Genomic DNA, 19,306 nt, shown 5'->3' with positions numbered 1-19,306 from the left:
AAAGTCTTTGTCTTTGTGAACACTTATTTATTTGCCAAATGATATTAAACAAATACACAAAATTATACGTTTATTAGAAATTAGAATTAAGAATTCGCAATACAACAAGCAACACCGACCCAAATCCACACTTTTTTTGCTTCACCCACAAAACTCCACTACACCTTTAGCTTATTGCTCTGTTTAACAGAGCAAGGTGGTTCCGGATCATCCCCGTACTTTTCATTTTTCAATCTCAACAAACTTTATTTTGTAAATCAAGTTTGTAAATAATTCATGGACCTTCTAATAAAGACTGGGGCAGTGAAGCTAAGGAGTCACTTAGAGAAGTTCTTAGTAGGAGACGATGACAACGAGACGGTTCGACAAAGCCGAAATGGATCGTCTCAACGTGCTATATGGGTTGTCGAATTGTGTTCGGATAACCGGGAGGCGGTCCGGTTTAAGAATTTGAGCTCAGGGTTGTATTTGACCGCTTCCGACAGCCAGTTTTTATTGGGAATGACTGGTAAACGGGTGCTTCAACTATCCATATTCGACCCGACTCGGGTGGAATGGGAGCCTATAAGTGACGGGTTCCAACTTAAATTTAGGAGTACTAAGGAGGGGAAATATTTGCGCGCCAATGGTGGGACCCCGCCTTGGAGGAATTCTGTTACTCATGATTCGCCCCTTACGGGTGGGACTACTAGTTGGATCCTTTGGGACGTGGAACCCGTTTTATTGTCGGATCTCGGGTCCTTTAACGATGCGTTGTCGACGTTATCGAGTTTTAATTCGGTTTTTTCGGATGAGTTCGGTGGGTCGAACCCGGGTTCTCCCATGTCGGCGAGGTCCATTGCGTCTTCACCGGCTTCACGCTTGTTTAGCAAGAAGGTACGTTTTTGCAACTATGTCATTGTTAATTCTAATAATGCTCCCCTAAAGCGTATACTTGGCTTAATTATGATCATGATTTGTTCATTTTGTTGTTTGTGTTTGTAACTAGCTTTGTGTGTTTGATATTTCTTGAGTTGACTTTTGACTATTTTAGCCGATTTTTGTAAATACTTAAAGTACAATTGGTATGAAAAATATTGTTAAATGAAATAAAAATAAAAATAAAAATAAAAATAAGACAATTGTATTGAAATAAGAGAACATATTTGAATGAAGGGTTGGTGATATGTTTGGATTTGGATAAGAGATAGAGATCATGTATGATTATATGAACATAACTAGAACTTATCAACAAATTAAGATGTATCCTATATTGTTATGTAATTAAATATGTCATAATGTCAAGCTAAAGACATGACCTATTTAATTCAGTTAACCTGTTTATAATAATTTATAATAATTTTTGAAGCTCATATGTCAAATAAGAATCGACGTCATCATACATTTAAGGATTAACGTATTCTTAATGTTGCCGAACTAACGAACTCCTTTCATTCTCTATACGTATTCTTAATGTATGATCGACGTCATCATACATTTAAGGGTTGAAGGACGTCCAACTTTAAGCTTTTATATAATCACGCACGCATCGCGTGCATATAAGACTAGTAATATATAACAAAAGAAGACAGTTCCAAGAAACTAAGAATCAAAATATAACGGGACAAGCCTCAAATAAAGTTAGTTAAAAAAAGAGAGGGTGGTACGATGTCTCGTGGCTCATGGTTATGTCACGTCATTGCCTAATTGAAAAATGGATGAGTTCCTAATTTGATTTACTTTCATGATGGTTGGATATGCTGACCTTTCAAATGCATGGTGTCATTTTGCGTCTCTTGATTGAATATTTTAGGTGATTTGCGTATCGTGTTCTACCTCTCTTAAAGTTTGACTTCACATTACACAAATACACAATACTAGTTTCCTATGTTCATTTTTCATAGTCTTTGCCCAGAAAATGGGACTACATAGTAACTACAGTGTCTAGGACACTGAGATTTGCGGAGTAGAAGACTAATTATTGCTGATTGATTTATCTCTGTCGATGGTTTGCATCCACACCTCAGAACTCTAGCTCTTTATGTTGTGTTGACCATATATAATCCATTGTATGTTTTGTAAACCATAATTTTAATAGTGAAGGATTAAACTTAACTTATACTTGACTTGCTTAATTTGACCGGCTACAATGCAGCCCAAAAAATAAGAAATGATCGACATAAATAATGCCTTCTCACGTAGATACTAGTATAATTCCTTAGTTGTTTGATAGGAACTTGGCGTATAATTTGGGACAGAGGAAGTATATAATAAACAAACTTAGTAGGAGTAACAGTTATCCATAAGGGACCATGACATGATCAATTACTTACTCCTATTTGATCATCAAAGAGTTGTCATAATCATAATGTCCTTGTTTGAGAAACACGGTTCACTCTTCTCATCCATCACATGCTTGTGTATAACAAAACCTGGAAAAATATATCTTTAAATATTACTAATGCTCGTAATAGAATATCTAACTTTAAAATCAAATATTAAAAAAAAACACAGTTAGTGCCATTATCATTGGATGCTTATGCTCAATAGAATATCAACATTAAAATCAACAAGTAAACAACAATAATTGAAGGGCAAGTGTATAACTCTATTGCCTTTAATTTTTATTTATTATTTACTCCCTATTTTGTTAATGAAGAAAAAATATACGAAAGTTAGGATAGTCTTTTTCTTAAGTATCCTAACTTATATAAAGAAATCAAATGACAAAATTTATTACGGAGTAATTAGGTAAGAGTCAATATCTTGATGAGTCCGAATTTAATGACCTATGTCTAAAACATAATTTGTTGTTGATTGACTTTCCAATATACATGTTGAGATATAACTTCTTCAAAGTGAGTCAAGATGCATACCATCCTATTGCCTTTAATTTAGTGACTAGTTACATGATTAAAATAATCTTGGAGCTAACTAACCTATCTTTTGTATATATATGAATATGCCAATTTGATGATAAAACTAATGTTTGGTTGTTTGCTAATAATGCGCCACTTGAAAACATTAAACTCTTAAACAGTCATTAGAAAACATTATGATCAGCTAAGCATGTGGTGTTGCCCCCCCGCCTTTGTTGCTGAAAAGGTAGCGCCGTTGTGACCGTGGTTCCCAGAGATTATAAGGGAAGAAATTCGGGTCAAGTTTGCATTTTTCCGACACTATAGTTGACTTAGCGTTTTGACACATTACTTCGACTTTTAATATCTCATATTAAGTAAAAATTATTAAATATTTTATTCGAAAATATATATTGGTGCAAGTTTAATTTTTTTTTTTTTTTTCACATAACTAACATTTAATTACGTATGAATTACAAAATATGATTAAATTATTAATTTAAATAGTGTAAAAAAATCAAATAGTGTGAATTTAAATAGTATATCATACTCTCTCCGTCCCTTGATGCTCGACCTGTTTTGACCGGACACGTTTGCCAATGCACAACTTTGACCACCAATTTTTTTTAACTGCGTATTATAAAAACTTATAAAAATATTAATATTTTGAAAATATATATTAAGATGAAGCCAACAATATATTATAAACTAACATTTGTTTTCATATACTAGAAATAAAACAGGCCGGGTCATCGAACTATGTAAATAGTGCAAAAGTCAAACCGGGTCGAGTATTAAGGGACGAAGGAATATCCCTTAACAAATTATGATTATTGACAATTTCAATTAATAAACAAATGTCTTATTTTGTGGTGCCATAAACCCATGATTATATCATTCTCAAGACTCTATAACCAAACAAGTTGTCTCTTCTTAATGTTCAACTAGTGTGTGGCCCGGGCGAATAATTAAAATTTGAGATTATTTTTCAACTCAATATTTGACCAAAATGCATTTAGTCTATAAAAGTGAAAAGATTCATTGAGTTCATCAATTATACATGTACGTTACCGTCATTTATCATGCCAAATAATTTTTCAATTAGATCATCTTACAAATCGTTTAATTTATTTTCTAATGGAACTACGTTCTTCAAATTAATAAGATATATGCATGGCATTTCTGTAGTTGATGCTTATGAGACTTATGATATATATCATGTTTAATTCATTGTTCTCTTAATATTTTAATTGCTATTTTTTATTCCAATATATTCCATAAAAAATAAAAGGTAACATAAAGATTTAGTTGTTTTAGACTTCATGTTAACATGTGTTTATAAATTAATGTGCATGGATAAACAACAATTAATGGTTGGTTAAGATGGTAATGAGAGTTATTCTCCAAACGTGAGGTCTTGTACATGGAGTAAATAGGAGAGTTCTACATGACACATAAACTTTTTTCGCAACGCCTTTTAATATATTAGTATAGATTCTTTTTATAAATTATGTACGGAGTACGTACTTATCTTTTCATTTGATAAGAGACGGCGTGAAAAGGAAAAAATTGGTTACAACTTACAAGTGACATTAAAGAAAGATTTTCTTACATTTTACTTTAATGTTGTTTGACTCACTTAACTATATAATGGACATTTCGAGCATGCAGATCGATTCAAAGTAGTACGTTCCATATTCTTTTATTAATACTTTCAATTGAAAAAGGTGCTTCTTAAATAGTTCTTGCATATGTGTTGGATTATGCTTAGGTCTCCAAAGTAGATACAGTCGAAGTTCTAATTGTAAGTAAACTAACTACTCCGTAGGTAATAACTTTGGATTTTGGAATCATTTCTTGGATTAAACAAGCTTTTGCATGTTACTTTGTGATGAAACTTGCAACACGTTGAGTAAGGTTTAAGCTTTTACTTGTTTAAAATATTTATGCTAAAATCCGCATTTCACATAGTTCATGAGCATTTGTGCACCACGATCGAATCAGTAACATATTGCTATATATGTCGAAAATCTCATAATTGAAAATGTTATGCAATCGTAATTGTTAAGATGATGAATCTGTTACTAACAATGTTATCCGTGGTACTCCGTATTATGATTGAGTAAAATAGTTCTTCGACTCAGAAACTTTTAGATTTGATTGGCCAAACAAATAATAAAAAGCTTTTAAAACACGTTTACTGTTTTTCATATTTGAGTGTGATAAGTATAACAAAAAATATTCAAAAAATATTAAAGTACAAACAAATGAAAAATCATATTCGATGATACTCTCATTGTCTCATTTTGCAATCACAAAGTACATAAATAAAAGACATTGCACAAATACAAGATGTATAATAAATTATTGTATATTTGTATATTATGAAAACTTTTAACCAGTCTTTTAATTTTTACCTAGTTTTTTGTAATATATAAGGGTAAATTTTATGCATTTGAGTTAATTTTTACTCTGGATATTTATTATATCCCACTTACAAATAAGAATTTAACCCTTCAAAATAGTTAGCTACCGATTTTCTTTATAATATAAAAATTAATATTAAAAGTTATAAAACTTCAGGTGAAAATTATAAAGATTGAGTAAAAAATATCTTATACACCTTGTACATTAATACCTTTTGATTTTATATTGCGTCCCGTGACACTTTTGGTATATTCAATTTCAAATAAATAATTCAATAATCTGTAAAAAGTTGTACTCCCTAATACTGTGATTGTGACACGATGAAAACGAGTAACGCAAACTGTCATCTGTTTTGATTTCCCATTCTATAACTCCTTTTATTTAGTCAATTTCCACCACCTCTTTCCAGTTTCCACCTTCCTCTCCCTTTCCTCCACCACCTCTTCCACCTCCCGCCGCCTATCGCCTCCGCAGTTTCTCTCTCCTATAAACACTCCTCCCTCCCCCATTTATCACAATCGCAGAATAATTATTAAATTCATTTTCAATTTAATTTTATTGATTTTCAGCGGTCAGGGATGGATCTATTCTACAACGCAAAAACAGTCCGACTAAAGAGCCACCACGACAAGTACCTAATCGCAGAGGATGACAAAGAATCCGTTACGCAGGACCGAAACGGGTCAGCCCGAAACGCTAGATGGGTTGTAGAACCCGTCAAAGGTTCGAACCACATTATCCGACTCAAAAGCTGCTACGGCAAATACTTAACGGCGTCGAACCAACATTTTCTGCTTGGGATGACGGGTTCGAAGGTGCTTCAGACTATGCCACGTAAGCTCGACTCTTCTGTAGAGTGGGAGCCTACCAAGGATGGGTCTCAGGTTCGGTTGAAGACTAGGTACGGGAATTACCTTCGGGCAAACGGTGGGTTGCCGCCTTGGAGGAATTCTGTTACTCATGATGTTCCTCATCGGACGGCTACACAGGATTGGGTTGTTTGGAACGTTGATATTCTTGAGATTTCGGATTATTCGGATAAGGTGGATGATGAGGTGAAGAAGGTGGAGGATTTGAAGCCAAAGGCGAAGCCGGGTTCGGGTTTGGAGCAGGCTACGGTTGAGAAATCGGATTCTTTTGGGTCGGATATGAACTCGGTTTCTAATGGGTCTCAGAAGTATAATAGACAAGAGGTAACTTTTGTTTACTTTTCCCTAAGAGGTTTTTGATTGTTTTAGTAAGAATGAAAATCATGATATGTTGTTGTTGTTGTTGTTGTTGTTGTTGTTGTTGTTGTTGTGTATGAATGATGCCAATTAGCAGTTAGTGAAAGTCTTGGAGTCGTACCCAGGAGGCCTAGACTGTGATCAAATCACTTCTATATCATTGCTTTCCATGGCTCTCTATTATTAAAGTTACCCAATTCTCTAATCACCCCCACAAACCACGAACCATAAAAGTTAATTATAACATGAAAATGGTACAATTTTGGTCTAATTCAGCAAATTAGGTAGGGAATTACGACCCGTATCCAGTCTCATACTCTCATACTTGTGAGTCAGGTAACAGTGCTCCCTATACACACAGAAAAAGATTTTTTTTTTTTAAAGCTTATTGGGAATGTTCCCTTTTCATACTCGACCAATTGGAATTGTTTTGTGAGCAACTGAGCATCAATATATTTTGGAATAAGGTTATTATCATGGTACTCCGTAGTTGATTGAGTAGAAAATTGCATATGTTGCTTAAGAGTTTTTCAGTGGTTGAAATGCTGATTTCCACCTGGGCTTTGAATTTTGTACAGTCAAGTGATTCTGGAACTTACTCGCCACCAAAACAGGATGGTAGACTTATCTATTACCATGTTGCTGATGATTATGGTGGTGTTGATGATGGTGTGGAGGGTAACTCGTTTACCTTCAAAGGACACAGTGTTAAAGAACTGACTCAGAAGTTGGAGGAAGAAACAGGGCTTGAGGATATCTTAGTATGCACGCGTAGTCCTTTGAATGCAAAGTTATATCCCCTTCGCTTGCAGCTGCCTCCAAACAACACAACCATGCACATTGTCGTGGTTCCTTCTACTTCAAGACGTATGTTTATCTTTTCTATTTCATTTAACACTTATCCTGGTTATGTCTTATGTCTAATGCATAGTTGCCTACCACTTATTAAGTTCTAATTTGTTGAGTAGAATTATAAATATATAACATTATGACCTACCACCCTTATGCCTTGGCCCCTCCCTTGCTCTCCCGTGTGGCCGTGTTTAATGTTATGAACTACTGCTATTAAAGACTTGGGATCAGAACCCTATTAGGACTGGATTGTGAATTTGTGATTGAAAATTCTTAGTTATAATAGGTTTGGATAAGCAACCTTTTGGTCCTAAATGTTTTCGTATAGGAAAATAGCTAACGTGCTTGTATATTACAAATGTGAGTGTGTGATCTTTCCGTTCAAACATATTGTGATTATGGTGGAGGTGGTTGGAAATTGCAAGTTGTGGTCGTGACATATTGACATGGGATGAAAGCCTAACTTAGGATGTAGTTTTGTGTTTTGTGTCAGCTCAAGATTTGGGTCTGATGTTTGTGTTTTTGGTTTATTGTAGAAATACTTCTTCAAGAGTTGCTGTTAGCTTTTAAACTGATCACACTTCTTCGCGCTTTTGTGATTAAAAAAAGGCCATTACTAGCTCATTTTCCAATTTGCACAAATAGCAGTTTATATTTTCCAGCTATAGCTGCTACTACAAATCGCCGTTCAGGACTCATGCTTTCTTAAAATAATGTTATGTTGCCATTGATGATTCTGGGTTCAACTTTAGATGTGTAATTTCAAATAGCAGAACTCGTAAAATTGATAGGATCAAAGTGTGAGTTTATTATCTGTCCAGTGATGACAAATCATATTTGTGCAAACTTTAATCTTTTCTGCACAAAAGTTTAGAGCAATATCTTTATTGAGACTGATTTTATGGTTTGTTGTCATGTTTTGATGTTTCAGTGGCAGGAGAATTCGCAAAAGCGGGGATCTCATGACGAGCTCATTGAGGAAAAAAGGATATCAAAGCTAGTTATGTACATGCTCATAAGGTGTTAATATATGTTTCAGCAGATATTCAATTTTCAATTAGGATTTCCATTGTAGTGTTGAATGAACGATAGCAAGTTATTAGTCAGTGTTTCAACTAGGTTGAAGGTGTGTTCCTTAATTTTTTTTATATGTTTCAGGACTTGAGCTTATTTTTGTCGAAGCTATACTGTTCTGCTAGTTTTGTACTGCTGCCTGTAAATACTTTTGTTCTTCTGGAGATTGATTTTCTGTGTATTTTTGTGTCTGATAAATGAAATAAATAAATCAGCATTAAGCCGGTGTCTTTATATTTCACTTGTATCTAGTTCAAGCCACGAAAAAAAAGTCGCTACCAGAATGTTCTCTGTTTGTTATTTCAGATTACTAACTGAAATACTATACAGTGTGTACAAATTGCATCAAGTAGATCAAATGTTACCAGTAATCCGCGCATGAACAAGAGCCATCTTTGAAGTGATGAAATCGAGCTCGATCTCTCACAACGATCTCAACATCAAAGATATCAGAGATGAGTTTGGTGACTTCATGGCAGTCATTGCAGACACGAAGGTTTTTGAATATGCGAATGGGTACACCGGGTTTCTGATTTAGAAGCCCGAAAGCAATGGCAAGTCTTTCACTGTGCAGCTTAAGAGCATGTTGTTTTTGATCTTCATCTTCATCATCCACTAATGGTGCCTGTGAAATGTCGGGTTTATATCCTACTGAGTGAAGTCTCTCATTTATCACATCCAGAACCCGGTATATGTCCTTCGTTTGAGAGTGAGAAGTGTCCCCTGCGAAAAATTCATGATGAACACCATCTATTTCCATGGAACTACACCCAGGTTCTTTCCTTGCTCCTTTATCACTCATCAACTTTCTTATTAGACCAACTTCATTCCATTTGGAAGCCGACGCATAAATTCTGGAAAGAAGCACATAAACACCACTGGAGGTGGTGGAAGTAACTCCCTCTGATTCAAGGATCTTCTCAAAGACTTGTTCGCTAAGTTGTATGCCTACATTTTTCTTGCAACAAGCATCAAGAATACTTCTCCATATTACCACATCTGGTTTCATGTGCATGTTTGAAACAATGTCTAAAGCTTCTTCTATTAATCCTGCTCGAGCAAGAAGATCAACCAAGCATCCATAGTGCTCTACTCGAGGTTCTATGGAGTAATCTCTTACCATCTTGTCAAAATACTTACGACCTATTTCAACCATGCCGCCATGATTACACGCACTCAGAACTCCAACAAATGTGATTGCATTCGGCTTTAGTCCCTCGCCATTCGTCATATCTTCAAAATGTTTTAGGGCTAATTCAGACTTGCCATGCATTGCAAGTCCCAAAATCATGTTATTATATGAATTAACATCATGTTTAACCATCCTGTTAAAAACCTGCTTAGCCAAATCTAACATCCCACATTTACAATACATCTCTACCAATGAATTATTCATTAGAACATCAGTACCCAACTTACCATCACGAACCCTCAAAACATAAGCATGAGCCCAAACACCTAAAGACAAAGCTCCTAAACCAGCACAAGCTGATATGATGCTCTGTAATGTATACCCATCCGGCTCAAACCAACCCTGCATCTCTCTAAACAACCTCAATGCAGTATCAAACTCCCTGGAACGAACCAATGCGTCAATGATCGCATTCCACGACACAACACTTCGTTCAGGCATTTCATCGAACACTTTCTGTGCACAATCCAAATACCCGCAAGACGCATAGAAATGAATCAAACTATTATTTACATACACATCAGACCCAAACCCAAGTTTCACAGCATGGGCATGAGCTTGTTTTCCTGCAAATTCATCAAACAAGTAAGCACAAGCTTTAAGAACGAAGGGGAAAGTGTGTTTATCAGGGATAACAAACCCTTCATTCAACATGTCATGGTAAAGCTGAAAGGCTAGTTTTTTGTGGGAATTGCTACTAGCACAAGCTCTGATAAGGGTGTTCCAGATAAATGAATTAGGGTCTTGAATTTGGGAGAAAATTTTGAGAGAATAGTGAATGTTGGTAGAAGATGTGAAGTGGAGGATTCTGCTGTAAAGAAAGTGGAGGTGTTTGGGGTGGTGGGTTGGGGTTGTGCGGAGGGTTTGGGCGTGGATTTGTTTGAGCTCTGTCATTGAGGAGCATTGGTTGAGGAGGGAGAGAAGGTGGTGAGCATGGTGGTTTGTGGTGGTGGGTGGGGCGGAGGAGGAAAGAGGGTAAGGTGGTGGGATGGTTGTGGAAGCTATCAGCATTGTAGAATCTAGTGGTGGGGTGGGGTGGGGTTTATTGGACAAGCAATCACACACCTAGAAATTTGGATCAAATTATCCAGTAAATAAATGTGCCCAAAACATCAGAGTGTTATTGATAGTTTAATTTTCGTTCTGGAGTACTTCCTCCGTCTTTTAATACTCGCAACGTTTGTTAGTTTCATGATGCCAATGCGCAACTTTGATCATTTATATCTTAAATTCTCTTTATGCAAAAATTATAAAAAGTTGATATTTTGAAAATATACATTGAGACGAATTTAACAAGATCCCACATGACTATGTTTTATCTTATATAAAAAGCACTAAGAATAGTCAAAGTAGATTATATGAATAGTGGCAACGAAAATGATAAAGGTCGCAACATGGGACCTTTAAGCCGTGTCACAATGATGACATGGCATGTTTATGTGTCATGATTTAAACTGGAAACTAAAATATTTAATTTATATATTCTATTTTAATTGTTTCAAAAAAAGCTAGGAAAATCTTAATATTCTAATTTATTTCCTTATTTATACCGACTACATTATTTACATATTTTCATAGTAAAAATATTGCATTGATAGTAAAAATATTATGATGACTCTTAGCCTACGTGTCGCCTATATGTACCAATTAAACTGCGACACGTAAGATTGCGACAACAAAATGTTGTCGCAACTTGCGACCTTTATCATCATCCTAGTGGTAAAAGTCTAAACGTTGCGAGTATTAAAAGACGGAGGAAGTATTATTTATACGGAGTGACAGTTTAATTTATTATTGTTCGTCTCTTGAAAAATGAACATAGATTATGCTCGAGTAACAAGATAGATGGGAGTTTTAAGTTTAGAGTGGAGTATATAGTATGGGTATTCACTGCTCAATAGGCATAACTTAATTTTACTGAATTTTATTGAGCCATCGATATATTTGTTTCTCGAACTTTCTTCCTTTTATTAGTTAAAAGTTAAAACTGATTTTTATTGAAAAAAAAACCTTATTAGTTCCTCATTCAAACTTATTATTGTTATGAATATTAATTATTAAGATGAATAGAACAAGGTTTAAGTAAATTTTGAGGAGCAAACATGATGGGGATATAATATCTAGAGGGAAGGAGTTTGGAGTAGTAATTGTATTTATACTAGTAAATCTAATGGAGAGCCCTACAAAACCGCGAAAAAAGGTTAAGGCTGAAATATATACCAAAAAAAACAAAAAAAAAGGAAAAGAAGAGGGAGATTCAACACCTAATGCTATGCTCAAAGAAGATTGCACCTTAAAACCATAGTATGTGAATAGTAAAGCTATAGAGTAGCGGTAGTACCGTAGTTGCCCCTTAATTTTTTAAAGTGAACACGTCTCTCTTCTTTTAGTAATGTAGGATACTCACTTGTAATATTTCAAAAATTAGATTTTATCGGTAATTCGGTATATACTTAATTACACCAACTATCTCATGTAGGGGTGTTCATCGGTCCAAACCCGGACCGGACCGGACCGACTCGGACCGACTCGGACCGGACCGAAGACCGAAATTTGATAATTTGAGACCCAAAGACCGCCGATTATGCTTAGACCGAACCCGGACCGGACCGATTTGGACCGATTGTAGACCTTTTTCTATATATTTTTTATTTTTCTAAAAATTATGGTAAAAAAGAAAAAAAAAAAAATATATATATATATATATATATATATATATATATATATATATATATATATATATATATATATATATATATATATATATAAATCAATTTTTTAAGGCCTTTTTTGGAAGCTAAAATAAAACATATCACAATATAATAATATTTAAAACATATTAAAGGAGAGAATTAACTTTTTAAGTATTTTATATTATATTTTATTAAGAAAAAATCGGTCCGGTCCAAAATCGAATTTTGGACCGGACCAGACTGGACCGGACCGAAGACCGGAAATTGATATTTCTCGACCCGATGACCGGACCGATTGTCTTTGGTCCGGTCTGGGTCGGTCCGGTCCGGTCCATTTTTTCTCCATTTTTTTTTTCAATTTTAATAAGAGAAACTAATTAGAGGTTGTCCAAAAGTGAATATATATATATATATATATATATATATATATATATATATATATATATATATATATATATATATATATATATAGTACAATTATCATTTGCCAAATGGCAAATATCCATTTATTTTCCACTAGAATGCGTATTTATCAAGTGTTGATGAAGTATTTTATGAGGTCATAGCCTTTTTACAAGTAGACAAGTAGTCTTATCCTAGTTGGAATTTTAGAAAATTGACAGGTTTTCAATGACAAATTTTGACAATTTGATTAAGACTAAAATTTTTAGATAGCCTTATTCACCATCTTGCTCAATTTCTTTCTTTCTTTTTCTATTACTATACAAATTTGAATTCAGTCAAAAGGTCATTACACCTCATATTGTAGTCCAACTCAATATTCTATACATTTGGAATTAGAATTTTTTTTTTTTTTTTTACAAAGAAGACAAACAACAAGTAAAATTAGAATGTTGAATACACCAATAACTTATCGTGAAATCATATTTAATAATAATAATAATAATAATAATAATAATAAACGGTATTGACATTTGTTTCTTTAGAGATGATTTTATACATCTTACAAAAAACTAATACGTAGTATGAGGTATTTAGACTTAAAACTTACTCGTACTTTTGCTGGAGTCAACTAATTTGCTAATCACCTAAAAAGTTGATTTTTAGTTTTAGATAAGTAAAAGTTACATATTTTTATAAAATAATTAGAGAATTTTTTTTTTAAAAGGTGGAATAATAAGAGAATAATTGAGTGAAAATTAGGTGAATAAAATATATGGTATTTGAGATATTAATGAATCCTTGTTTGAGCCAGGTTACTACCAAGCGGCATTTCAGTAAATTTATCTTGAGAGATACTCCGTATAAAAAAAAGTTTTTCATTGGTTAATCGTATATTCTTACGATTGAGTGAATCCATTTTGTGTAAAAGCCCAACGCATGCAAGATAAAGGCCGGCCCATGTTACTACTAATCTGCTTTTACCTTTGCACACCAAAACTTTATCTTCCACTTTGACAACTTCAGTAAACCTTTTGCATGTGAGATTCTTTTCTACTTCTAAATTTCAATTTTAATCCTTATATTTATTAGTACTTACTTTTTAATTAGTCTAGCAACATTTTATGCGATAACATTTATTTTTATTTAAACAACTTAATATAACTAATGTGTGAATGGAGCAAGTTTTAGGTTGTTGCAATTCAAAGGAGTAAATATTATTCATTGGAGCAAGGTCAGTTCTAAGTCTTAAAATTTAGATTTTGCTAACATGGCATATGCCCCCGCCTAATTTTAAAATAAGATAATATAATTTGTAACATTGAATTGGGTGGGTCTTTTGACAAAATCTTAAATCGAGTCTTGAACAATCAACAGTCGACTTAAAACTCAATGTGTAGTTGAATAAAATAACATATATACCTAGTCTTTAAAAAGGAAGACCATGGATTTTTAGATGACATGTGTCATCCTCATCTCTCATCCATTAAATTGTTCTTTTTTTCAAATTTTCCTTTTGCTATTTATTATACGAAGTATTTTCCGTTTCAACACTACTAGTTCATCTTCCTCATTCAACATTAACTCATCATTTAATTCATATAACCTCTTCCATTCTATCTCCCTCTTTAACACTTGATATTAATTAACCATCTAATTTATATATTTTTTTCAACTTTCAAATTTTACCTTTATATAAAACATATATTTCCACTAAAATTACAAGCACTCGACAAAATTAGTACTTTAAAAGTCCGCTTAATTTAACAACCACTATGGGCTTAGAAGCTAGTTATATCTAATTTAGAGGTCTTAAATGAGTTTTAAGGGTGATGAACTAAATTTATTTAAATCTGAAGTAGTCTTAACAATAATTTATTTATTAAATAATAATGAAAATGTGACGTGAAATATACAAATGTCTTAAGACAAGACTCCCCATAAACTTGTTCTAAGACTTGGGCTTTGTTATGCAAGTCATTTTGGAGACTTGAAATAATAAGGTGATGAAATATTAAGTCACTTTCAATACAAATTAGAGAAGTTTAGAGTTTAAAACCATGAAATGGACTTAAATTGAGATTATACGTTGATTACCGTCTCAATTTAAGATACTTAAATTTTCATGTAATTTACCTTAACTTTTATCTATGATAATTATTAAAATCAGCTCCTTACAAAATTAACTTCACCAAACAACTCACTAGCTTCGGTACATATTCAATAATTTTAGCCAGATAGTTAGTTTCATATCTATTTAAATTAGTGTTGTCAATCAAAGTCTTATAATCTTGGACTCTTGTTTAACAAGTGGCTTTTGGCCATTTAACCGAATTGAATTTGGATTTTTTTTTATGTGATGAAAGTATGAAACAACTATGATTGACTTTTTTAGCTAGTTGAAGATAACTTTTCATAAAAAAAAATATATATAAGTACCAAGAGAGTATCTTTCGAATATGTTGTTGTTTTATTTATTTATTTATCTTTATGATCCTGTCATTTACAAATTGACATTTATCAAAAAAAAAAACATAGATCAGAGCTAAAAAGAAAATTTAACCACATATAGCTCAACAAAGTCATTCTTAAACCAATTGGTATGTAGCGGAGTAACGACTGGACATCCTTCTATACATCTACCTAGACAATCATCAATACAAACTATTAATATTACTAGTTGGTTAAACAGGCCAGGAAATGATAGAGCTGGCAAAAATTGACCCAACCCACCAACCCAACTCGAACCCAACCCAATAATAAAAGGTTGGGTCAAGATTTTCAACCCGTTTAATTAAATGGGTCAACCCAACCCAACCCGTTTAATTAAATGGGTTGGGTCAGGTTGAAATTTTCAACCCGAAAACAACCCGCCTAACCCGTTTAAGTTCAAGCAAGTATGTAATATAGATCTGTAGAATGTGATTTGAAAGATTTTATTTCTCATTTTCTCTTCAACATTGAATAATTATTTGACGTTTTGATTCATGTCAAATACATATTGGAGTATTACTTTTTGCTATGAGATATGCCATAACAAAATCACCTCGCAATTCTATAGTCAAATCAATTTACACTTAAAAGTGGGAAAAAAAATTAAGCGGGTCAACTTCAGGTCAACCCGTTTATAGTTGGGTTGGGTTGGGTTGAAAATCTCAACCCGTTTAATTAAACAGGTCGGGTTGGGTTGGGAAAATCTCAACCCGTTTATAAATGGGTCGACCTGATTTCGACCCAACCCAACCCATTGCCAGCTCTAGGAAATGATTGGGAGACAAGTTAATAATGTTAATCAAGTACTACATACTACTATAAAATGAAGGAAATGGGTGATTATTTCCCTCGACAAAGTTAATTACAAGTATTAATTACCTCACTTTCATGAATAAGTAAGCATGATAATTAACCCTTAAGATCGAATAGGAGAGCGCATTAAGACATGATGGCTAAGCTAGTAAATGTAATGATTAATCTCAAATAGAGCTAGACCTAAACTCATGCATGCTTCACAAGTTGGAAAATCATTAACACCATAACCTTAATTTTAATCATTATCATCTTTTTATTTCCTCCTTTTCCCGCAACCTAAGTGTACCCTTGCATTTACCATTTCTGACTCCCTTACATCTCAAGCAAAGCGCTATTCTTAGTACCATCAATGATCAATCACAAAGAATTAGGGTTTTAGGCTCTATTTGAGAACACTAGTTGAAAAATGAGATAAAACTGATATGTTAGCTTAAATTGAAAAATTAATAATTTTACTTATTGAATCAGTTTAATGGTAGAATTACTTTTTTGAATTGCTTAAGGAGCTGAATTTTTTAAAATACGAGTAACTCATACTGTAGCATGCTTTGAACTCAAAATTTTCGTTTGGGGAGCAACGTTCATATACTTTGTATATGGTTTAAGTCCTTATATTGTACTCACGTAGTGTACTCCGTACAATTTAATACTTCGTATAACATTAGGTGACTTTTGCACGAGGAATTGCCCGAATTAGTCAAATTACCTCAAAATCGAAATCAGTACTATCATGGCTGGTAGTCTATCTATATACTTCTACATTTGATTGAGTCTGTTTAAGTAGTCAACGTTATACCTAGCTAAGATTGACCTAGTGAAAAAGATTTTGGCTTCAATTCATTTCAATCTCAACGTTGGAGGTTCGATCTCCATTTTAAAGATGCTTTCAGAAAATCTCTTCTTCCAACTAACCCACATAAAAAATCCGAGAAAGATTTCAGTCCGATATAACCCTTAAACTTACTTTTAAAAAAGTAGCTAAGTTAGCTATATAGTTAATGTCAAGGAGACAAAAAACAAGTAAAGGGAGAAAACCAACAAAAATGAGACCATGCATAAAAAAAAAAAAATTGTGTATGGTCCCTTAAAAAGTGGGTTTCCTAACATAATTGCCCAAATCCAGAAATCTTGAATAAGGGAAATATGAAAAATGGCAAACCAAACATTTGTTAATATAATTAATTAAGGCTTGTATTATGGAAATTGAGTGGTTTGCCAATAAAGCTACATATATTTGGCAAGTGTGTTTCACTTTTGTTCCATACATACGTACAGTTGATTTCTTAGTACTTATCTTGTTTCCCTAGTTGGATTATGACGTCAACTATTAAGTATAAAACCTCATTTTAAGCAAAATATCTTTTATTATAATGGAAAACGTACTATTTCGTAACAATTGACTAATTGGTTTACATTTCTTTGAATAAAGATAGATAAGCATTGACAAGTACAACAAATATCTTAATTAAGATGGATCTAGAATTCTAGATTCATCTATGATGTGCTGCCACTATCAAAATCCCGTATGCTCTCTATGTTCTTTACGGGTCAGGGTAATACTTCGGGTCATTGTATGTGGACATGATGTGGTATGAAATTGATATTGTTTTTTTTTTGTTGTGGGTGTAAATGAGCCATGAGGGAAATATAAATACAAAAGGGGCGAGGGGATTTGAACCTGAGACCTATTGTACACATGCCCTCAGTCTTAACCACTAGGCTAAGAGATCATTGGTATGAAATTGATATTGTTAACTTCACATAATGGTTAAAATATCTAAATTTAAAGGCAAATTTGTTAAAAATGACTTTTTATAACCCAAATTTTGCGAGAAATGACCTTATACTTCCTCCATTTTTTTTAATTGCACCATCTGGGATTTCACGCTTGCCAATGCACTATTTTAATCACTAATATCTCTCATTATACCTTTTAAAAAATTATAAAAATTTGATCATTCGAAAGTATATTTCGAGACGAATCTAACAAGATCCCACATGAATATATTTTTCCTTACATATAAATCACAAAAATTAACTATATAAGAATATGTGAATAGTGATAAAACCAAGATGGTGAAATTATTAAAAAATGGAGGAAGTATAATTTTTTTTGTGAAAGAACACCTTAATGTAAATTTTTTTGCGAGAAATGACCTTATATAATTTTTTTTTGTGAAATCACACATTAATGTAATATTTTTTTGCGAAAGACAACCAAAAGTAAATTTCCGCCCATTGACTTGCACGTGAGAAGCACGTGTGGCTTTATTTTGCTAATCACATCCAATTTTCCTCCAAAATTCTAAGATTTAAAACCTAAAGTTGAAAAAAAAAATCGAAATAAAATCAAGTTTGAAAATTCAAGAGTCGGGAAAATCAGTGTCTTTAGCCAACGTAAGCCACAGGTGCTGCTCACGTGCAAGTCAATGGCCGGAAAAGCTCAGTCAATGCCGGAAACTTCTCTTAGGTCCTTTCTCGCAAAAAAAATTACTTTAAGGTGTGTTTTCACAAAAAAAATTATATAATGTCCTTTCTCACAAAATTTGAGTTATAAAAGGTCATTTTTGGCAAATTTGCCAAATTTAAATAAGTTGGATATAAAATGATTTCACTAATATATACGATGTAAATTTAGCGAAAATAATTATTGATCCCGTATATGTTACTAGGTAGATTCATTCACTACGATAATTTGTATCTTTAACGACAACCTAATTACGACGAGTGAAAAATCCCGTCGCAAAAGCCTTTTGCAATGGGGCTAACAACCAAACATGACGGGAACAACCGTCGCAAATGTCTTTTACGACGGGTTTACGACGGGATTTTCTATTAACGACGGCTCTCTTTTATGATGGGTTCGCGACAGGAAATCCAGTCGTTAATCAACGATTATTGGCCTTTCGCGACGGGATTTCCCGTCGTTAATAGTACAATTTCTTGTAGTGATCGATTTAACTTTTTGTTTTATTTGAGAAAAGCTCTCGTTTTTAGATACCTAATTTTCACATGCAAGTTAAATCTTTATCTTAACCCACTATTTTTGAGTTAAGTTCGGGTCGTAATAGCAGGTGAGGAAAACTTTTTTTCACTCTAGTTACAATCACTACAAAAAACTGTACTATTAACGACGGGAAATCCCGTCGCTAAAGACCAATATTGTTGATTAACGACGGAATTTTCCGTCGCAAACCCGTCATAAAAGGGGGTCGTCGTTAATGGAAAATCCCGTCGTTAACCCGTCGTGGAAAACATTTGCGACGGTTGTTCCCGTCTTTGTTGGATTGTTAT

The 19,306-nt window shown here is 33.5% G+C and overlaps 2 protein-coding genes across 2 annotated transcripts; one reads left to right on the top strand and one right to left on the bottom strand.

Annotated features, from left to right (window-relative positions):
- The first annotated feature begins 58 nt into the window (after window positions 1–58).
- On the top strand, window positions 59–8,650 carry LOC110784508 (uncharacterized). Its single transcript, XM_021988972.2, has 4 exons — window positions 59–876; window positions 5,834–6,457; window positions 7,069–7,357; window positions 8,274–8,650. The coding sequence occupies exons 1-4, from the start codon at window positions 277–279 to the stop codon at window positions 8,306–8,308; spliced, it is 1,548 nt and encodes a 515-aa protein (XP_021844664.1). The 5' UTR covers window positions 59–276; the 3' UTR covers window positions 8,309–8,650.
- LOC110784509 (pentatricopeptide repeat-containing protein At1g59720, chloroplastic/mitochondrial) lies at window positions 8,620–10,687 on the bottom strand. Its single transcript, XM_056843893.1, has one exon. The coding sequence runs from the start codon at window positions 10,617–10,619 to the stop codon at window positions 8,778–8,780; it is 1,842 nt and encodes a 613-aa protein (XP_056699871.1). The 5' UTR covers window positions 10,620–10,687; the 3' UTR covers window positions 8,620–8,777.
- Between the last annotated feature and the right edge of the window lie 8,619 nt (window positions 10,688–19,306).

Source organism: Spinacia oleracea, chromosome 1, assembly GCF_020520425.1.
Source record: "Spinacia oleracea cultivar Varoflay chromosome 1, BTI_SOV_V1, whole genome shotgun sequence".
NCBI classification, from domain to species: domain Eukaryota; kingdom Viridiplantae; phylum Streptophyta; class Magnoliopsida; order Caryophyllales; family Amaranthaceae; genus Spinacia; species Spinacia oleracea.
Note: the sequence above shows the minus strand (reverse complement) of the source record. Positions and strands in the feature narration are given on the sequence as shown.